The 23,771-nt window shown below is 36.1% G+C and overlaps 1 protein-coding gene across 1 annotated transcript in view; it reads left to right on the top strand.

Moving 5' to 3' along the window:
• MYO16 (myosin XVI) overlaps positions 1-23,771 on the top strand; it is a gene marked incomplete at both ends in the record, with an annotated part of 315,156 nt that overhangs the window by 178,706 nt on the left and 112,679 nt on the right. Inside the window, 5 exon segments of the mRNA XM_082305019.1 lie at positions 7,440-7,551; positions 10,963-11,080; positions 11,839-11,910; positions 12,524-12,665; positions 21,255-21,327. Of these exon segments, the coding sequence (XP_082161145.1) occupies positions 7,440-7,551; positions 10,963-11,080; positions 11,839-11,910; positions 12,524-12,665; positions 21,255-21,327 (517 nt within the window).

Consider the following 23,771-nt stretch of genomic DNA (forward strand, 5'->3'; position numbering starts at 1 on the left):
TGCAGGACTTTGGATTTGTCTTTGCTGAATTTCGTGAAGTTCTTGTTGGACCATTTCCTCAGCCTGTAAAGGGCAGCCCTACCCTCCAGCATATTGGCTGTTCCCCCCAGTTTGATGTCCTCTGCAGACTTGATAGGAATGCAGTATCAAAATCCAGAAGTGAGTGTTGGAAATAATCTTCATATCTTAGTTCTAGTATGGTACCTTCACATTTTGCATCTCTCTGAAATTGGCTCATTTCTCTAAGATCTGTTTCATGCTCTGTTCTTCTGTATCCCTCAGGTCAGGTGTGTAAAGTAGTGGTATTTGCATGTCCATGGTTTTGGGCCCGAAGGACTGTAGGACTGTAGGACTTTTCCTCTTTGCAATATCTTTCTCAGCCTTCTGTATGCTGTGTTTAATGAACTCTTTTGCTCTAAGTCATTTCTGAGACATTTTTCTGTTGCTTTCCTCTGGATTTTCTCTAACTGATCCTGATTTCCCTGAAATGGGATGCCCAAAATCACACAGAATACTCCAGTTGAAGCTTTACTATGCTAAGTATTTCATGCCTCTTACATTGGCATATGTAAATAAGGGTGTTACATATGGTGATTAATTTTTTGTGATCTCAAGGCATACTTGACTCTCATTTAGTTTATGATAAATGCTTTTCTGATGATCCACTGCCTAATCAGCTTCACCTGTCCTGAATCTGTACATTCAGTTATCCCTTTGTCTTATTTTATAGTTCTTAGTTAAATTGTATCTTTATAGTACTCATTCGTATTTGGCTTAGTTCATTGACAAAATGTGCTTTCATCTGGTCTCTGACACTTTCTCTCACCAATAAACTAGCATAGATAACCTTATTCAGCCCCTTCCTTCTGTGTTTTTCTTTTTGTATTAAAATGATGTCCTCTGTTTCTCATCTGAGCACAGCCCAGAAACTTTAGAATACTCTGAGACCTCAAATGGGTAAATTGTTCTGAGTATAAGCAATTAGAAAATGAAGGTTTTTGCCTGTAACCAGAGGTTTTTTACTGAAGAGGTTAACTGTGATTGGTGAAATCCTTACTACCACAAGCAACATTTATTGCACTGAGTTATCAGCTATAATAAAGTTCAAGACTAACAACTAGTTTTGTATTGTTTCCCTTATATCAAGCCTGCTATAGCCCAGAAAGTTTTACAACAATATGCAGATGTGTCAGGACTCATCCTCTTTCAGGAAAGGAGTCAAGTAGCAAGCAGCTAGATGCTAACTTAAAATAAAAAAAAAAAAAAAAAAAATCCCTTTTCTTTCATCATAGGGCTTTATCCTAAATTTTTATAGTGACTTACAAGCACTTAATGATATAATCCCATGAAGAATTCTCTTAATTATTCATGACAGAATGTATTTACTTCAGGAAAGCCTTCTGAAAAGAAGGGTCCATCTGGCAAAACCATGCTTCCTTGTCTCCTCTAATTGGAACCCAACTTTAACTGTCCTGACAAAAGGGAATTTCTGATGAAGTGGACGCAACCTACTAATCTCTTTCAGACAGCTTCACTGTCAGATATGAGTTGAACCACTGTAATGAACAGATATTTCTGTATGATAAACAGCAATGATGTATATAGGTATATGGCATAAAGTGGCTGTAAGAACAGTATAGAATACGTGAACATTTCAAGTGTCAGATTTCACAAATGCAAAGTAGTTAGGTGTTGGGACAGTGTTTTGGTAATGCCTTATTTACTCTGTTAGTGAAATATCAAAGTTTACAACAGTCCTTAGGGAGGCTTGCTACTACAGGGTCCCTGTGACAAGCCGTGGGATCTCTGTGGTCAGTGTTGTGTACCAAGGTCTTCTTTTCGCACTTAACAACTACAAACAATACAGCTTGAAGTCCTTTATGATTGTAGTTATCTAAAGAGTTGACTAGTGTAAAATATCATTTATTTGCCAACCTTTATTTGCTAGAGATCTGGAAAGTTCCCTATATGACATACATCAGCAGTTCAGATCTCCCTGAAATGCTGATAACTACAGTCTGTAGACTTTGATGACTGTAGCCGGGAAGTTTATAGATACATTGAATTCTGAACAAAGTGTGAGCCAGATTTCAAGACTGGGGAGTAAATCCATAGCCAAAAGGTGATTGTTTTCTGGCTTTGCTTTGACTATGCTTCAAAATATCAAGAAAAACTTATTTTTGAAAGCCTGCGGTGTTCTTGAGCTTCCCACCGAAAGAAGGCAAAACTTCCTGAGTGGACTGTGCTAGGCTTTTATGCCTCTGCATGAGCTAACTGGGAAGTTGCACCACTTACCTCAGACGTGAAACACGAAGGTTCAACATCTCCTCATGCTCTAGATGCTTTGAACTCACTTTGAAATGGACTGCCTAACACACTGAGTGGGAAAGCTCCAGATCTTTTCTGTGGGTCATGCTGACTATGAGACAGTAACCAGAAAAGGGGTGCCCTCTTCCCAAATAAATCCTCTAATTATCAAATTTGGAACTTTTTTATTTTTATCTCTTCACAGATTTTATAAAAATGTAACAGTTCTAATAGGAAAGACAGAATAAAAACACACTTTCGTCTTCTGTAATAATTTTGTGAGTCCTACTTTTTATTTCCTTTGCTTTTCTTGTAAGGAAATGAAAGGACATGTTTTGTTTATGTTGAATAAGACAGATTGCTTCATTTGATACTAAATGTTATTGGGTTGCTGTTCAAAAGAAAATAAATGAATTTAAATTCAATCCAAATCAACTATTGCTTTGCTGAGTTTTTGGCAGAGCAGCAAACAGATAGTTAAAACTTTTTAGTCTCAGCTCCTTGTTATTTGCTCAGTCATCTAAGCAGACAATATTACTTTAAAGAAAGTTTTTAACCAGTCAGGTTATGTAAGTAATTTTGAAATATGTATATGCCTCAAAAACTCAGTATTAGTAAGCTGACGTTTGTTCCTATGTATTTCTCCTTCATATTTGAGATGTATGTATGAAATTATGAACTTTACTGCAGGTATAGGTTGAATAATACAAATTATGATTATATGTAACAATTATAACAAAAATGGTAAGGTAAACAGGTAAGGTAATTGTTGACTTACATGACATAAAGAATTAATGTCATAGTAAGTATTTTTTTATATTCTTGGACACACCAGTCACAACCATACCTGAAAATTTGACCTATGATGTCATTCAAATGATGGTTGAAAAATTATATGCTATGATAAGCAATATACTGAAAAATAGCCACCATTGATTTTTTTCTTCTAAATAGTCATTTTTTTCCCTTGGAGAGACTAAAATAAATGAGAATGCTACAATGCTGCAAATTAGAACTGTTAGAAGAAAAAACAGGGAGAAAAAGCTATGTAGATAGTCTTACATTTCTCAAGAAATTGTGTGTCTAATGCAGCATTGTGTTTTACTCAAAGTGACTATACTCTACTACAATTATTGATTAATTTATCTTCTTAAAAGAACCCCATTTTGTGGATCAGTAAATTTCTTCTTTTTTGAAATAAACAGTCACTGATCACATGTCCTTAGAACTTTTTTGTATGCTGATAAGCTCTCCGTCAAGAGTACTAGTCCAATGCAAATGTCAACATGGTAGCATTTAAACAAATGGTTAGACAGAAAGGAGTTAATTATTAGAACTGCATACACGGTTTGGTTTGTCACTTTTACTGGAGATATAAATATCATTGTCTGAGCAGCTACCTTCAACTAAAAGGCTCAACTTCAGCCAAAGTCTGAGAATCTTTTTGTAAAGCTACAGTAAGCTAATGTGAATGTGCATGTGCAGAATGAATTTGCATGCAGAGATATGCAAGTAAGGCTAATAAAACTCTGATAAGTAAGTCTGCAATTGATGTGCAGCCTGCATGCATTGGATATTATGGAACATGACCTCTGACTTGTATAGCAGTAGTACCTCTTTAACTAAAATTTTCAGCAACAAAGGATTCAGGAGTCACTAGGTCTCGTTTGCATTTGAACACAGACTACCTTGCTGGAAACTTATAGGAACATTACACACACTCTAGTAACAGCATAGGTTTTCATAAATATGATGGCTATAACACTATAGTTTGCAATAACGAAAATCTGAGTAAAAATAGTAACTAAAAAATTTTAAGCAGTTTAATCCTTCTTCATCACTAGCAATGTGATTCTATCCAGGCCACTTGAATGTCAAAAGACAAAAATGCACTATAAATATGAGGAAAGCTATACGTATTGAAAAAAACTTTTACATTTTATGGAATAATGATGTATCTGCAATAAAAGACTGTTTCATTATTATTAGGACTTTTGCGCTGTGACACATCCCTTTCCCCTTTCCTTATTTTTGTAGGAGAGGCGACAGTTTAAGATTGGTTCTGGACTCTGGTTCTTAAGCATAAATAGTTGATAGTAGTAATATTAATACAAAAGGTGTCTCGAGCCCTTTTCATCCTCAGGGCCTTTAAGATGGAAAGAAGGAGATTCCAGGGAAATGTTTTACAAGCAAAAAAAATTGTTCATATTTCTATCTAAATGTCACTATGTTTCTGAGGTAGAATGAACTTAACAATAATTAGAAAAATGCAATTCCTTGTACAGCTAGTATATATTATACCCCTACTCTGTTACACTGTATAGTTTCTGCATTATGGAGAAGTCGTATGGTATCCATCAACAGTTCCAAGTAGTCTATACAATTAATCCATCCTTAATATGCATATACTTTATATTATAAACACATAACTGTTGAATGTGCATATCTTCAAAGCAGTTTTCGTATTTCATTAGTCCTTAAATAGTTTGGAAAATGAGTGGGCCTCGTGACATGTTATAAAACAATTTAATTGCTTTTAGACTGGGGAAACTGATTCTAAATTCAAGCGCACCTTAGAAAATGTCCAACTGCAGCCTTTTCCAAGGGCACCAACACATCTGCTGATTAAATCTTCAGGAGATTTATACTGGGAAAAGTCAGATTCTTTTCCAACAGGCATGTGCCGGCAGATGCTGCACTTTATGGATGGGTTGCTGGAGCCACAGGCATCTGGTTTGGCGGATACCCAGTTTGCCCCCTGCTGTATCAGCAAGAAGTGCTTGCGCTGAAGGCAAGAACCGCCGCGTGTTGGTTCGTATCACAGCTCAGCTCTTTCCTCCAAGGGAATGAGTGTTCTGGGTAACTTTGCTATGCCGCTACCTGTGTTGGTAGCGTTCACCCACCTTTTTACTATGACGATACCCACTAGCACCATAACTATGCTAAAAAGAGCTAATTAAATGGGGTTGCTTAAATAAGAGAAGTATACAATATTCTCTTCATAGGACAGGAAAGAGTATTCCCTGCTCAGTACACAGAGAGGGAGACAAAGAGTTCTTCAGGGAGAACACCAGCGAGGAGGCTTTTTTGCAGAAATGGCCTTAAGCTTCCAACTCCTCCGGCCATTCAACAATAGGATATTTTGACAGCAGAGTAGATGCTGCTGTAAATCTCCTAATTATGGATCAAAAATGCCACCAACACATGATGCACAACACTGAACTGGTATAAGCTCATGCAGCGGTTCGGAACAGTGGAAAATTTTCTCCTGGATTAACCTTTATACCCGTAGGTTCCATGCCAGATTCAGTATCAGAAGTATTCTAGCCTTCTTTTGAAACATACAGGCAATGTAAAAACTCCCAGAAAAAAAAAAAAACAAACCTGGCATATACTTTGTATCATCTGCTCTAGCTAATTTGACAGCTGTGCTATCATTTGTATCTACCTGATTTGGACAAAATTAATGTTTTTGGTAACCTCAAGGAAATGTGCAGAGCTCTGGCAGTGATGCTCACAGACCCACGTTCTCAAAGGCTGTGTTAATTCACCAGCTTTAGCCACTGTGATTTGAGGCTTGTTTGTACTTGAGATCATCTGCTGAGTGAGTTCTCCTGTGCACACAAAAAGTGCTTATGCACCCAGGCACACCTTTTTTTTCCCATCGTTCTTCCTCTGCCCACTTGCTGGGGTAACTTACACCATTATCACTTCAAAGGAAATTCACACTGGTAAATCTGGTATCAATCCACTAAAAATGTGCTCTGCATTTCATCCCATATACCTCATAAACCTCATTATCAGTTAGAAAAGTGAGAATACTAAATCATTCTTCCACGTATTTCAAAAAGCTAAACACATTCAAATAAAAGGCCACCTTTACAAGAGCTATCACGCTTACTAGACCATTGCCAGACTTTTTGTGGTAATAGTTTTATTTTGAAACCGTGTCTCCTCTATAGTGCAATTAGAATAGGATTGTGAACAAGAATCGTTAGAAATTAAACCAGTATTGTTTCCTATCTTTATGTGACAGATCATGGACCGAACATTATTAGAGAGCAGAATAGTTGTGCGGAACTTTTGTTGTAATTGTTGTGAAGGGATGAGGGGTGAAGTGTGTGTAAATTGTCCACCTTTGTTGGTGTTGTGATGATGTTATTTTGATTTAGGTGTGGGGAGTTCTTTTGTTGATGGAAGTGACGTTTGTGAAGATTGTAGATTGTGTGATGAATGTGTATTTTAGTGGTAATGATAATTTAATGGTAATAATAAAAGAAAACAACTTTTTACATTCTTAGCACGATGTAATTAAAAATCAGATCCCATAAGATATTCAGACACCTCATTCTCAGTGATTTCAGCTGTATGAAGTTACCCGAATACTTTAAAAAATCTGACCCATAGACATATATAAAGAGAGTCAAAATACATTGTTGTAGAGGTTAGGTTGCTGTTCTTTTCAATAGCCTGTTGTACTATAGTTTCTGATTATTCTGGTTTGTGTTAGTACTCTTTATGTTGGTCTGTTTTTTCTTTCCTGAATTAGCTGCTGCACTAGGTGTCTCTCTCTTCTAATCATTATTTTTGGGAAGGTTTGTAAAATTTCCTTTTGCTTCACAATGTGCAAAGCAGTACAGCTTAAGGGCTGTACACTTACTACTCTATGTACTTAGTTACTACTTTGTTCTAAGAGATGCTGAGTATACCTGTCACCCATTCAGCTGTTAAGGGAGCGAATGATCATCATGGGATCAGGCAGATAAGAGCTGATCTATTCTCTAGCCAGCAGGAGGGGAATTTAAAGCAGTCAGAGTTATCAGAGGACCTTCTCACATCTTCCTTGTGAAGGGGAATCTCTGGTAGTGCAAGAACGGCAAAACTCTCAGCGGTATAAATTAAATCTGAAGTTTTAGCTTACGTGTATGGCTAAAGTTGGAAGGGAGGAGCCTTAAGCAAAAGTTTAAGGAAAGAAATACAGAGCATTCTGTCACTGGTACTATTCCCTCCAAAGGCTGAGAAAAATCTGTAATAAACCTCTGGTTAGAAGGGTGAAGCTGGCTTTTAACCTCAAAAGTTTGATTGTGCACCAGCCTTGTAAATACTATATATGCTGTTTTCCTTCTGTGCAGGTATCTAAGCCAGACTGTACTGGAAGAGACGATGGTAACAGCCAACCCTCAGAACAGGGAGAAATTAGCCCTACTAAAACAAGCTCTAGGTGCTATGGGATTCAATAGCCTGGTAAGTTAAACAAGCTTATGTTATTTGTGGCTAAAATAACTATATTACTTAGTTAAAAGTAGGCCATAAGGAACTCTTACTGATAACCTTTTGTGGGGAAAAGAAGTGCCTTGCTGTCTTTCTTTTTTTCTCTTGGTTAAGACCTTGAAACAGTATACAGTACTAGTTCACTCCAGGGAAATTACTGTAATCACTTTTAATTAGACACAGCACCAACAATGTAAATCTTTTTCATTCTTAAAGATTCACCAAACAGCTTCAAGATATAATACTCTGAACAATTAAATTACATAGATAAAAAGAAACAATCAAATCCCATATGACAGAAACCTCATAAAACCCGCAGGAATTTTTTCCTCTTCCTGATTATCTCCCTGTCCCTTTTAATTTTGTGAAACACACATTCTAAATGCCTTTGCTAGCAGCACCTGAAAAAACGTAAATACATATTTAGTCAAACAAAATTAGAGCTGGGTAACTTGAAAGAGCTGACTTAACCCCAAAAAAGCAACAAGAAGATAGGTCTGGTATTTGTCTTTAATCCTACAAAGCTAATGAAGAAGATAATTTGGAAAATTAATCAAGAAGAGGTTCTGGAGGACAGAGGTTTGAGGGGAATAGCGAGAAATGGAGGGCTGAGTATAAGAACTCATGTAAACTGTGTAATTCCCTTCAGGATACCAGAATATTTAACAAACTCCATATTTCTTACATATGTATATGCTACCTAGCACACTGTAGCTGGGACACTTCTGCTAAACAAATGCATAAGCATGAAGGTAAAAACTCCTTTACCCCTACATGATATTTAGCAAGAAAAAAGCAGAGGAAAAGTTAATGTGACAGTATGCTAGATTATCATAAGAAACGACAGATGGGCAACAGTTGTAATAAAAAGGGATCAAGGGCTATCAGCAAAAAAAATTGTGAGTCCGCTGAAGCTGTTATTTAGGTGTGAGGTAGACTTCTGTGGTGATGGTACATCATGTAGTTGTTTGGCATTCCCTAGTTAAGGTAGTAACAAATGTTCTTTGGTAACCTATGCCACCTTTTAATATAAAGAGTTCGTTTTTTTCATGAATATTCATGTGGCCATGTACAAAATAGAACACATATGGCTATATTTGACAAAGTTATTCCTTACTCTTAATGACTCAAGCTCTGCACCTGTAGACCTCAGTAGCAAAAGTGCCAGGCAGTTCTGCATTTAGCCCAGTGTTCAAGGATTGGTGGATGTCTCTACTCTATTAACCTTTTTGTTCTGTTGAGGAAGGGGTTCAGCCCACAAATAAATAGTTGAATGCATAATGAATCACGTTTTAGAAGCCTGCAGAAACTCTCTGAGAACACTTTGCATAGAAAAATACAGGATTCTTTCGGATCCAGCATTTCCACTTCACTTTTCTCAAAGTTCTTGAAAGGAAGTAAGTTGCCTCTCAGAAAAGCGTAAACCGTCTTCAAGGCTCCTCTATATCCAGGCAGCCTTAGAATAATCATTTAGGAGGCTAGAAATCTGTGGAGCTCCAGGGTACTGCAGACTGACCCATGCTGGAGGTTAAAGGGGAATATGTAGATAAAACACGTCTCCTGAAATTTCTGCCCATTACTTCTGAAGCACATGGAAAGGTCTGTATGTATTATTCCTTGACCATCTAGCCACATTTAATGATAAAATAGATTATCTTTTTGAAGAACTACATAAACATTCCTTAGCAGTCTTTAATGGTATCTTGCAAAGTATGTTAATCTTTATTAAAAAATTGTTTTTAAGTTGAGGGGACATGCATCTTATAGCACAATGAGAAAGTGTTTGAGAATCTGGAATGTGAACTAAACCCGAGACCCTATCAAAATCACCAGAATAAACAGCTATCCCAGCCTGCCGTGATTCAGCGCTGTACAGTCACCCCCAAACCAGTTCTGAGCAAGCTAACAAGCAAGCGAGAAGTATGCTGTACCAGAGTGCCATTCCATCTTGCCTAAGAGGCATTCCCAAGAAGCAGGGTATAGCACCCTAGCTTGAATGCCATATTAGCCTGACAGTTCTTCTACTGTAAGAGCTATCTTATTCAGACTTCACCTGTATATATTGCTTTTTTTAATCTTCAGCTTTGGTACTGTGTAATAGAAAAATATACTGTTGCCCTATTTACATCTATCTCATACAGTAAGAGACTGAAGTTCTTGTCTTAAAATGTAGTTTAGAGAATCAAACTTGCTTAAACAGCACTGGAGGTACTGTAGTCTGTATCCCAGAAAGACTGTAAGCTTTTATTAATGTCCCCTGATGACAGGCGTATTTATTAGAGAAAGGAACAAGAAGAAGAAAAGCTTTTTATGACTTGTTGCTTTGAAAACTGATGAAAAGTCATCCAAGCTTGGTTTCAGTGTGTTCTGAATTCATTGCAGTCACCAGAGAATAAAGGGGACGTATTGACTGTTATTTGTAGTGTATTTTTTTAATCTTATTCTGCAAATTCCAGTAAGTGAGACTTCTCACTGTCACTTCTAGTGTTTCAGTAGAATCAGGTTCCAAATATTATTTTTCAAAAATATTTCAAGAATTATCCATTAAGTTTGCTGTGCATAATGCCATGTAATGCTATAGTGGATATCAGGTTTCCTGTTTTGTAATTTTAAAGGAGCACTTTTGTTATATAACTGACCTTAAAAAAACATCCAAAACCACACAATGTTTTCCATGTCTTAGCATTTTTGGTTCATATTTCATGGACCACTTTTTTGCTTGAATTTAAAAACATTAAAAAAAAACAAAAAAAAAACAAAACAAGAAAATTAGTTCTCTTCTTGCTGTGGTAAAAATGAGGCCAAGAAAAATCTAGCCCTAAAGATAACTGCTTCACAGCCTTAGAGGCATCAGAACATTAGCATGCAATCATGGTGGGTAAGGCAGGTTGCTTTTGTTTCTTTTAGACCTTAACTACAGCTTTTACTACCAGGAACCTGTTATAATTTAGAGCTAGACACTTTGTTTGTGAATGCAGTTGGCTGAGGAAAAAACAAACCTTGCTATTCCCAGATACAGCATTTGTCTTGATGGAAATTCTCTATGCAGAAGATATGTTTATATCTTGCAGAAATAATGCATCCATTAAAGATATTTCAGTATTTTTAATCACATACTACAAACTTTCTCAACTCAGTAGTTAATGTGATTTACATTAAAACAAAATGAAAAAAGGTAATCTTGCTGTTTTATGTCCTAGATATGTTCCAATTTGATTTCTAAATCCAAATTTCCTGTTAGCGGTTCACACATGAGTACTTTTTAACTTAGGAAATGCCAATGATACAAACTAATAGAATTTGTATTTTTATAAAGCATTGCCTTTCACTGGTGTGCCCAACAGATCTCTTCTTTATCTTTAATTCTGCATAAAATATGTGCAGGAGGTGGAGAACCTGTTTGTAATTCTCTCAGCAATTCTGCATCTTGGAGACATTCGCTTTACGGCTTTGACAGACGCTGAGACAGCATTCGTGTCAGACCTGCAGCTACTGGAACAAGGTCAGTAGGACATGACCTTGGAGCGTCGCAATCAGGGCACTTGCACTGATCCACCGACAGATGGAAACACAGTTCCAGGGAGACAAAAAAAATTACTTCTGAAAATCCATGTTACTGTGAGAAGACAGTATCCAATTGACCTGGATGTTTTCTAAACTACAGATTTTTATGGGACAAAATAAAATACTAATATTGCAAATTATCTAATTCAATGTTATATTTAATGCTACCATTTGCCAAAAGAAATTGTACAGTGCACTTTGGGCAGTCTTCTTTTAAAATGCTATTGTGCTGCTTGTCAACAGCTGAACAGTTTGCATTGAATTGAATTCCTTACATTCAAAATCTATGTCTTAAAAGGGTCTCTTGTTTTTGTGCTTTGAAGTTTGCCCTCTTGGTCACTAACAAATCTCCTCAAAGTGGCTTATGGATAGAGAATGTCAATAAGAAGCATACCTTAACTCTAATACGAGAGAAAGTCTGTCAAGCCCTGGGGAAAGCCCTGAGTAATCTTTAAAGAGGAAAGAAAGCTGTAATGTAATATACAGATGTGTTCAAACTTCACAAAGTGCTGATTATAGTAATCCAATTTTGTATGGTCATTAATTTTGATTACTCCTGTGACAGTACTCTTTTCTTTAATTGGTGGGTTCTTTCACTATTAAAAAATAGCATCTACATAAGAAAATCTGTTATAAAAAATAAAATATGCAGTAGATCACAAATCAGGCTTTCTTTAAATTCTCTTTTCATTTCAGTGGCAGGGATGCTGCAGGTTTCACCAGATGAGCTTGCTTCAGCCTTAACAACTGACGTTCAGTACTTTAAAGGTAATCTTTTCCAAGCTTACATTCTCATAGATCAGACCTGGTGGCATTTTGATCCTTCTGATTTGAGAATTTTAAAAGCAGATAATTTTTGTTTCTAATTTCTTGTATGGTCTTGTAAATTTTCTCTCTGAGGAATGTGTCAGATTATCTGCCATGCAATAAGTCAGACTGGGCCACTGAATTAGAAATGTTTGCAATATGGAGCAAAGCAATTCCGCAGTCTGACGCTGATGGACTCCTAATTTGATTAATCTTACAAAAGTGTGTCAAGATAACAGATTAGATATTAATACTAAGAATTAAAGTCAACAGGAGTGTCCTGAAAAAAAAAAAAAAAGTTTTGGGAAAGTTCTTTTCAGTAGAATGCTAGTTCTGTGTGGTACACATACCCTTTTCTACTGAAAAAAGTACAAAGGTACATGTTTCCAAACTGAAGATCTTGCGAGTGTTGGCAGTCCTCATCTTTCACTGAAGGCTTCAGAAAAAAAGCTAGCACCATGTATATGTTTGACAAAGGAGAAGTAAAAAGGGTGGAAGGACTTACTGTAACTAAAAGTACTTAAAGCGAGCTTTACAGCATGCTTTCATCTACATTTTCTGCTTTCTCTCTTAGGAGACATGATTGTACGGAGGCACACTATAGAGATTGCAGAATTTTACCGGGATCTCTTGGCAAAATCTCTATATGGTCGTTTATTTAGCTTTTTAGTCAACTCAATCAACTGCTACCTTCAAAATCAAGATGAGACTGGCAGGTAGGAGTGCCATTACAAACTATTAGGTGTGCCATTATCTGTTCAAATCCAGATCCATAAAAGAAACATAATTCCACCATTTAAAGCATTTTATGATAACATGACAATGATGCTTGGATCTTTAAATCACTGGCCATTCCTCCAAATTGTTTCCTCGGTAACATATTTGTTTATTTATTTGCTTGGGTAGGGGGACATGGTACTTTATGCAGTAATCTAGATCAGTGGTTAGAATTAGTAACCTTGTCAGAGTTGACAGTACAGAATGAGCTAAGTCTTTCAACAAACAAAAAGCTGCTTGGTGGTTTTTTTAGTGCAGAATATTCTTGTTGTTTGTCCCCGAAAATATGACCTTAGCACAGAGTATTAAAAAAAGAATTTTGTTCACAGGCCTTCAAATGAATGTTTAAACTTCACTGAATTAAATGTTCTAAGAATGTTCTGGATATCTCAAGGTTATCATCTGCTAAATTCAATGGTGTTGCTATCCAGTGTGACTTCTTAGAAAAAATGAATGCTAATTAACGTGTGTCAGTGGAGCAGTCAAGAAACATACCTCCCCCCCCAAAACAAAAGAAGTCTCCGTAGAATCAAAGTAGCAAACTAAGACAGTAGACCTAATTACATGATCATAGGCATGTGAATTAACCAAGGTTCAACATCTCACATGCTCAGATGAGCTTTCTTACGAACACTAAGTACAAGATGTCTTGGCATTATTGCTAAATGGAAATACACAAAAGACAGATGTGGAACTTGCAAAAAAAGAATAAGTATTTTTTCCTTATATCTGTGTTGGCTTCATAGGACAAATATTTATCAATTGCCCTCTTTTAGAGTTGTTAAGAGTTTGAAGACTTCACAGTCTTTTTTTATTCCTATCCTATTTGTAGACCAATCAGTAATAAATGACATTTTTCTTCTATAGGCTTAGCTAGCAGAAAAAGCTACTATGCCTGAGTAACTCAGAGCTTTCTGTGCATAAAAGCTTTCTGTCATTATATATGTCACCAGAGTGCCTAGCTTCCTTCTGGAGACAAAAGGAAGGTTTTGTCAGAAAGCCAGTAACATGGAATGGTTTTACTTGTCTATTTCTGATTGTACAGCCCCTTACAATTGCAGGCACCTGGAAAACCAAGCTAGACCAACGTTCCAATCCATGTCCTAATTTGAAATACTGTGTTTATAACAAGGAAGGACAGTGGCATGTGGTCACATACAGTTCTTCCCCATTCATTCCTGGGACTTCTGGAACATGGGCTTAGCTCACTGCATGTCTGTGACAGACAACGATCCAGCTCAGGTTTTCCTAATTACAGTGAGGTCATTTGTAGTGGTTGTTGAGGAAGAAATCTAGCAACAGTATATTAAAAATCTGTTAAAATTATTTGAAATAATTTTTAAATGTGTAATTTTGCAATTTTGAAATTTGATATCTCACAGTCTTTCAGAATAGGGTGTTGTGTATCTCTGCTGTTCAGTAATGTAAGCCTATAATTTCTAGGTATCATAGGATCTTCAAATAATGAAAGTCAAAGCTGTTTGTATATTGTTTACCTTGTAGTGTCCTTATAGTGCAATCATATGTGCCTGAGGTGACTTCTACCTTGTGGAAATACTTCTTGGTGAAATTATTTCTACCTGTGTGGTAACTTGAAGACTATGTGATGTTGTAAGTCCTAGCTAAAACAAGGCAGCTGTTTGATGTTGTCAGGAATGAGGAATTTGCAGTAGTTTTATATTATACCTATGCTTGAAAAAGGGGAGTTCTTCATTTAGGCTGGCTAAAGGAAGATAACCAGCTCAGGATATATTGGCAGTGCTGACAAGACATATTAAATTTTACCAGGTCAAATTCAGCCTCAGGTCCCTTTCCAGACTTGAAACTAAATAACTTAATTTAAAATGAAAAAGTTTTAAAAGGAAAATGAAGTTGACCGTCCTTCATTGATGGTTCAACCTCACTTGAGTTAGCCAGCTTAATATAAGAAAATACCACCCCCACTCCTAGCTTTTTTTTGGTCCAGCCTAATCATATTGTATAACCTGTAGTAGTAAATCAAGGCATAGCACAGTTTAAGATGCAACTTGAATTAACGCAAGTCATTGCATGAATCTGTGATTTGTGGTTCAGATTTACTTCATATACATCTGAGCAATTCTATCAATTGGCAGCATTATACCTCCAGTTTGGTGCAGTTTTAATAAACCTCTGCTTAATGATCCACCAAAGACATCATTAACTAATGTGGCTAAATAAGGCAGATGATACATTTCAGGTCACACTTCATTCCCCGGTTGGAAACTTACACAGTTACTACTTATCAGGTGGGATGAAGCCTTCATCAGAAACCTGGAATAAGGTTTCTAACTCAGCTCTCTTGTTTTGTTGTGAGGTAGCTTAACTGTACTTCCATCCCACTTCAGTGAGAATTTATGGAGCAATAAAATTAGATTTATTGGCTTAGTAACTCTGAGAGAAATATTTGATCTTGGCTTTTTTGAGGAAACTAGTTACCTGAGTTTAACTTTTATGGTGAAGCTACTCAATTTTGGTCATTAATATTGATTTATATTTACCATGAAATAGCTTGCGGCTGGTTTCAGGCAAAGGTAAAACTGATGATTGCCATTAGATCTAAGGGAAGGGGTGACGATTCTATGAAAAGGTGCAAAGACCAAGATCTAGAGGTATTAAGTATAGAGGATAAAAGTGTTTCCAGAATCCAGCAAATTCATTACTTTATAATACCATCCAATAAATATAAAGCAAGAGTTTTAATGACAGTGTTAAGTGAGATAATACACCTTCAGAAATGTTGTTCTCCTTCATAAAAAATTACTTGTGATTTTGTCTAGTTAGAACTAAATTATGACCATGGATGCTAGTTTGGACTGGTTGCAAGGTACCTTTGAGGTTTATTACTTTATTCATCTTGATACTGTTTCAAAGAAATTCACTGGGGAGAAAATATTTTTCTGTAATTGGCCTCTAGAATGGGATTAGAGGAAAGCTATTAAAATTTCTCACAGGTGCTTATAATTATTTTTAAAAAAGGATTAATATTTATATCCACTCATTTATATAATGATTTCCTATTCTACTGATTTTATTATTGTAAAAATTGTCTAGGTGAACTTCTTCCCAAGACTCTTTATTCTTCAAAGTTTACTACTGTTTTACTTCCATTTGAATACGTATGCTGATTTGCAGTTTTGTAAATAAAAGAGAGAGACTAGAGCATTCACAGTTGCCTAAATGTGGCATTTCAAGGTACTTGGTTGCATGTTGGCAAAGTTGGACCTAGTGATCCAAATATTAGTAATAAAAGGTCTTAGGATGATGTTTTAAGAACTGCTGACTCATTCTGCAACAGGACTTTCCACTTATGGGGATCTGTGAACTCTTCTGAAACATTGTTCTTCTTTTCTGATGAAAAACAAGATAATTAGGTATATATGCTTGAGAAAATCTTGATATTGTCTTCCCTGCCTGCTAGTAAGTAGAAGGCATGATGTTTTGTTAGCTGGTTAGGAAAGAGTTTCTCTCTTATGTGGCCTGAAGATGGGGCTAATGCCAATATGCCTGCTGCATTACAGGCAGGCAAAGAAATCTAGCATTGTTATACCCGCTGTCTGTATCACCAGGGCAGTCATAGGAGATTTCTGTTTCAAATAGAGCATATACAATATTTCTAAATAGGTATTTTCTGAAAGCTTGTGTAGTCTGACTGTGTAATCTTATTCCCAACAAAATTCAAATATCGCCAGAGAATAGCAGTGGCAACACTTATTTGGGCAAAGGAAAGATCTCAGGAGTGTCATTTACAAACTTCTTAATACACATTATCTGATTTATAGAATGGGATATTCTGAAATAGAAATCTTCCCAGCTTAAGAAAAAAATCAGAGCATAAACTAAAATGTTTATTTATCTATTATTGAACCCAGTAGAAGGGTGCTGGGAATGCAGGAAGGACAGAAAGAGAGTTCCTGTTCAGAACATGAACCCACAGCATAATGAGAATTGTCTCTACTTGTGGAAGTAGGGAAATCTTTAAAACAGACGAACAGTACAAAGCATCTAATACAATATGGTGCATAATATCATATTTTGAGATCTGCTTCATGCTGGATTATTATTTCCAGTATTTCATTAAACAAGACAATGCCATTTTTTAAAGCATAGAACAAATTTTGCTTTAAAGAACTGGGAGAGTATATGCTACTGATGAGAGGGCTATAGATCTTGAGTCTATTAGCAAAAATATTTCTCCCTTCCTGCCATACCTGTCAAGTCACTCAAAGAAATGTTTGTCAGATAAGGAGCCAGTGTTTCTTTCTGCTGTGTCCAACCACTGTCTCTGTACCACTCACACCTGGGTAAGGTAATATTAAAAGAAAAAATGACACCAAGTCTCAGCAAAAATCTCAGAATCTTAAAAAAAATCTCAGCAAAATCTCTCTCAAAAGTCTCAGAAATGAGTTCATTTCAGTAATTGTTTGAGATGAAGATCATATCCAGCTGGGAGTATTCAGCCTGTTCCCTTCAAGAATTGTATTTATGACAATGGGTGTAATCTGTCCCCCTGGGAGTACTGGGAGAGTCCTAAGTAGGATTCTGAGGGTCTTCATTTGAAGGGTAGGTTATAGACTTCATCTAATCCTAGAAATATTTCCTCATTAATGAGTATCACTTCTAGTTTATCCAGATCAGACATAAGCCTACTGGCTTCCTTCCTGGTTACTGGCAGAAGTTGGAGGAAGAGCAAGAAACATTATATCTGGGGCAGATGAAAAGGCACGTTAGATCATCCTGCCTCAGCAGATTCACCTCACTGCTTTATGTAGGCAGATTACAAAAAATGACAGTGGGAATGAACCCTATGTATTTTGGACCAGAAAAACATCTGGGATGAAAAAAGAGTGATCACGTAACATCCTGTAGGTTTGTCTGAAGCATTGGGTCAGAAGTATTGTAAAGGGAATTCTGTTCACCTTGCCAGGAATGGCAAAGGGGTCAAGAGCATCTCTTGCTGAATGGCAAGATGTCTGCCAAGACAGTAGATCATCAGACAGGATGTCTGGTGTATGTGTATTGTTTTTAGGAGATGCCAAGAATTTTTATGTGGTTTCTTTATAATGCAGTTGTTCAGTGTACAAGATGAATAGGTATTTCTTTTCTATAAGGACATCTTTGCAGAGATGTCATTCTCAGGAAAAAGGCAGAACTGGAGACATTGTAAAATATTATTCGTCAAAATGCTGTTTTGTAAATCACAAAAATGAAGTTAGTTCTGGTTAACATCCATGTCTCTTTTTAACTATTCACAGCTATGTACCAGTCTAAGAGATAAAAATGTTCTTCAAATACTGGCAAATTGCTGTTTCTCTGATTTCCATGCTAGGAAATATTGTCAAACTTGAAATCAAAGTCTCAGTCCCCACTAAAACTATAGCTGTTTTATTTATACATAGTAAATATTGAATATCTGAAACATAATGAGGAAAAGTGTCAGTGATGTTTAGTAACCGTAAAAGAATAAAGTAAAATAAGGGGATTTTTCAGAGCAAAATGTGCTCTTTTCTAGTATTTGTTCTTTTAGACACTGGTGACATGCCCTTTCATTTGTAAACATGGGATCTTTCATGCTTTATTTTGCCTTGGGAATCTCTGCTATGATTAATTTAAGGAAAGTAATTTTGCTGGAATTAATATGATTGACAGCTAGCAAAAAAAACATATATGGACCCTCCCTCTGAGAAGAAAAGTGGTATAAAACAGGAAGACAAGAAGAAAGAAAAAACCAAAGCAAAGCAATTTGTAGCCACATATAAAACAACACTTTTAATTTTGATGTTGTGCTGTCTGTTGCTATTTAATTTTCAAAATCTGGGCAGTAACTTAATACAGAAAATTATTATCATGGTTGGTGGGATTTTGCAAATAAATGCCACAATGTAGTAATAAAATGTCACTATTGTAGAGGATACAGAGCCTTGTTATGTTATACTTTCCCCATAGGCAAGATATTAATTATGTAAAACCTCCAGCTCTTTTAATGTAGTGTATGCATCTTCTAATAATACAAGGCCAAGATTATCAAGTGGAGTTCATCAAAAAAATTGGGATGACATGTTTGCCTGTCAACAAATGCGTCTCCAGCAAATCAAGATATTTCTTGGAAATATCACAGTTTTAATAAGGAATGTGATTTGAGGTAGGCAATAGGCTGGCTGCTAAGGCATTTACCTGGAGTTTTAGAAACTAGGGCCAGGTTCCAGTTTTCCTTGATTTGTAATAATTCATTAAGTCAGTTTGTTTAGATCTTTTCCTTATGCAGATGTTTACATATTCCTTGAGAAAAAGTAAGAAAGACTAATTTGACAAAATAACAGTCATGGCACTCAACCGGGATGTAAGGAATCCAGCCTCAAATCTATTCGTTGAGTCAGACAGAGAAGGGATAAGCTGTTCCATCGGTGTTAAGTAGCTCTTAATAATTGTAAAATATAATCCGAGATTTCAGCTGTTGTGCAATATTACATAGCAGTTCATGCTTTGCCTTCCTATAAGGAAAGCTATGGATAAATGACAAAATAATAAAATAAGAATGAAAACTTATTAAGTATTCTGAAATTCCAAACTACTTTTTTTTCAAAAACTTATTTAAATAACATAATAATTCTGGCTTTTCAATATTAGTCTGAGGTAGTTTGTTTTCAAAATGTTTAATTGTTCTTTATAGAAACAGACTGGTTTTGTTAAAAACACGTTGTGACAAGGAATATGTATCCATCTCTGATCAGGAACACCTGAGAATGAGGCTTACATTTTAAAACACAATTTAAATTGCACTCATTGCTAGAGGTGGAGGTGGTGATATATCTTTATGCTTCTTGTAGAAATTCCCTTGGAGGCTAATCAACCTCACGACAACCTCTCCTGCCCAACAAAGTCATTCTAGACTAGATTTATTATGCAACTCTCTATCTCTGGCATTTACACACATAGCCAGTCTTGTGACAATCAGTAGTGCATTGAACTAGTATGCCTTAGAAATGAAGACAAACTTCTTGGCTATGATTTCTGAAGAAGGCTCTGCTTGTCCCTGAGGATTGTTTTTCCTAGCTTGTTCTGTAGTACTCAATTTTTTTATGATTTTACTTTTTTTTCTTTGTTATATGGGAATTTATTTTCAGGGCTGGATCCTTGGCTAATTAAATAGTAGTGTTTACAATGACTGTAATAGAACTGTACTGAAGTACTTCAACAGTGGATCACCTTTTTCTCCTTTACGTCTATATCCTGATGTACACATAGATTTAGACATAGCAGAAACATGGAACATGGAGGAAAAATGTGGAAGGAAAAGTAGATTTCAGAAACATCAGGCTGCAATGTTATTTGTATATGTATAACCCCATACATTTACAAATTATGTTGGCAAAGAGAAAGAAAACTCATCTGCTTTAGAAAGTGTCCATCTCCTTTCTCAGGAAGCTGAATGATTTTTCCTTTGCTGATTTTTCCTGTTCCAGAGAGCCATTGGCTATAGTGCAGTGTCTTTCATCCTGCTCGCAAATCGTTTCACTCTGGAGAAAGTCCCACAGTATTCACATAAGCAAACTGCAACAAATTTTTTACTGTAACCCTCTTTTTATGTTTTCTGTCTAATGATAGAGTGAAGAAAATAAAGAAAAAGCTCAGCCTCAGCGAGCCCAGCCCTTTCATATAGAGTTCTCAAATCCTTCCAAAGCAGGCAACAGGATATCCCAAAACATTAATTTTGCTCCCCATAGTGAACTTAGTTTCTTCTCCAGATCAGGTTTACAATGACTTAGTCCCAAGTAAGTACAGAATAATAACATCTCTGTCCCTTTCCCATTTCTCCTGTCCAAACCCTAGGTGACTGCCCTGCCCTAATCCTTCCACTGGTCCAAAATAAAAGCCCTTCCCTGAATGCAAGCAGTGGCACATGACGAATTAGATGCACTGCCAACAAGTATTCTTTTATATATACAGAGAAGAAACATCTACCTTCTTCAGGCCCAGATCCTGACTGTTCTTTCCCCTGAGAGATGTAACCTCTCGTGCACCCTGAGCTTGCAGCCTCTACTTGATGCTGGCACAGAGAGGAGTTTGGCTTAACAGGTTTCCCTTGAAGTACATTTAGTAGGAGCAGTTCTGGCTGTCGAAGAAATATAAACTGGAAGGGGTAACTGAGTGCAGCCAAGGAATTTTGAAACTTCCCCTAAATGGCTATCCCTCATCTGAGCAAGTAGATACCTACACATTTAGAAACTGGACTTTAAAGAAGCCAAGATTTTCACTTCTCTTACAAATTTAGTTTTTAAAGTGGCTGCTAAAACAATCTTGAACCCTGCTTTTTTGCTTATCTTTGATATAATAGGTTGGTGGGTAAAATTTTGATTCTGTTGTATACATGGTCTTCTTGTGTATTTCATACTGTGTTTTTGAAATACAGCCTGCTTTCGTCCTAGAACTGAAATACTTTTGTCAGAAACAACAGATATATTATTCACTTGCTTGAATTCTTATTATCTGCAATATTTTTTTTTTCCCAGTGACCAGGTATTTGAAATTGGAGTACTGGATATTTTTGGATTTGAAGAATTTCAAAAGAATACTTTTGAACAGGTACGTGGTTATGTTTTGCTGAATTTACTGTAACGGTTAATGTTAATTCTTCTCTTAAGGTTTTGGGTTTTACTGAAAACAAGTGTTTTGATCAGAATATAAACATATATGGGGGAGAAAATTTGCTCTTAAAATATTTTTTTCCTATTCTGCCTATATGGGTGTGAATTAAAATACAGCTTTCTACAGTTATTCATCATTTTAAAAGAATCTAGTAAACATGTACCAAAATGATTTGGAGGAGGGGTAGTATCATCACTGAAAGACAATCTGAGGAAAATACTTAGCGTTGTCTGTTTTCATGGTTGTGGATGTGATACTTCAACTAGGTCAGAGAGTAGGAGGACAATATACTGGATTTGAAGAAAGATCAAAAGGTCTTCAGATGCCTTGGAGAAAAAATAGAATGAAAATGCTTAATTATGCTAAGTGTCATTACTAGCAGATTCACCTCTGTGTGACTTTACAACATGTGAATTTTTAAAAAAATTGAATTACATCCATGGAAAATAAATTAAACTTTATCTCATTGAATGCTTAAAAGTCCATTTAAATGTCAAACATTTTTTTGAAAATTATGGAACTGTTTGCCCACCTTCAACATTAGTCTTCGAACACCAAAGCTCTTGTGAATTACGTACTTCAGAAAGCATTAGCAACTCTACACAACATGCTGAAAGAGATGTCCAAGTTATTGTTCAGTTGTTCATTCATTCTGTAATGCAGCAGAAGAAAATCAAAGCATACAATAGAAAATCAAAGCATAGAAAAGAATAGGGATGGCTTCAGGAACAACAAAGGACATGTTATTGTTTGAAATCAGAATTTGCCCCTTCATCCTAGTCAATCCATTTTTTTATGGCTCAACTTTCTCTTTCTAGTGAAATAGAAGTCATAGAGCCACATTAGTTCAGTTTGTGTAGCATGTTTACGTGGCTACCCAATTTCCAAATGTTTGAAAGGACAAAAAGGGTGAGCTTACCTCTACCTTCAAAAGATCATGTAAGAATGCAATAAAACATATTCCAGTTCCCCTCTCACAAAACTCTTTTTGCTGTTACAGTTTTACCTTGCTTGAAGGTTTGCTGGATTAAGGACTATTGATGTGTGCTAATATTCACAGTCATTTACTCAGTGTGAATGTCTACTTTGGAGGAAAATACCAACTGAAAAATAAAAAACATTTTAACAGACTTGAATATATGCAAAAAAAAAAATCCATAAAACCTACTGATTAATAAGGATAAAGTATTCTACGCATTTTAAATGCATCACAAAAGAGCGGGGTGCATCTTGGGACTTACTGGCTATTTTCCTTTGACTCCGTTCTGCATTGCTTTTTGTGACGAAACTCATATAAGTTCTGCAACTGAAATCATGAAATACCGTGAATTCCAATTTCTGGGGTAAGTCATTTTCTGCTTAGTGACTGCAGAGGATGCTTGAAGAGAAAATATGAGACTTAAAGAAAAATGAGTAAATAGTAATTTATTTTATGATTTCTGCACAGCAAACAATAATTTCAAAGTCAGCTTTGCATTTTTATTTTATTTTTTCTGAATAAATATATTTCAAGAGACACTTACTGTCCCTCCACCTGGACTGAATGCATTTCATTGAGTAATATTGAGTAATACTCTGAGTCATTACCTCAGAAACCACTGAACTGCATTCCTGAAAAGATAGATTAGAGGTGAGGGAATTACAGAGTTCATTTTTATATGGACTTTGTAATGTGATTAACACATCTGATTCCTGAAGTGATAGGTTGCAGTATCAATGAAGAGAAGCAGTTTGTATCTCCACATGGCACAATATAATCATGCAGACATACCCAAAACAGCCTGCACTCAAAAGCTCGAGCTGTCTAGCAGTCTAGCCTAGTTCAGTATTCTGCCTGGGCTCGTTAACCCTGATGATAAACAGGCTCATTAGCCCAGATAGGGTCCTCATGCAAAACATTGCATCATGTCTGCAAACATGCCCAGTGTCAAGGCCTGTGATTGCAGAACATTAACGTTAAATGTTACAGCCAAACAGTGGAGGAGCCATAAGAATTACTTTTTCATCACATTTAGATTAACATGTACTAAAATAGCATTACAAAAGTAATTTGGGGAAAATGAACCTTTTGTTTCAAATTAGTGTAAGACAAGGCATTCTTTGTGATACCTGTTTTCCTGCGTTCTTAAAAAAAGAAAAAAAAATTGCAACTGTTTTCAAGAAAGATTAAAATGTCCTGATTGCCCAAATCTGGGGACATTCCAAGCAGCTGTGTGAATCTTTCTGGTGCTTTAAATCAGGTCAGTTGATAGACAGTTTAATATCATAATTAAGAGAGCAATATGATAGTAAATCACCTGTCAATTTAAGCAATTCATTTTAATAGACTGTGTTTGAAGACCGTTCAGGAAGAAAGAGCTGAATAAACCAGGTAGAATAAC

Source organism: Platalea leucorodia (assembly GCF_965183815.1).
Source record: "Platalea leucorodia genome assembly, chromosome: 2".
Taxonomy (NCBI): domain Eukaryota; kingdom Metazoa; phylum Chordata; class Aves; order Pelecaniformes; family Threskiornithidae; genus Platalea; species Platalea leucorodia.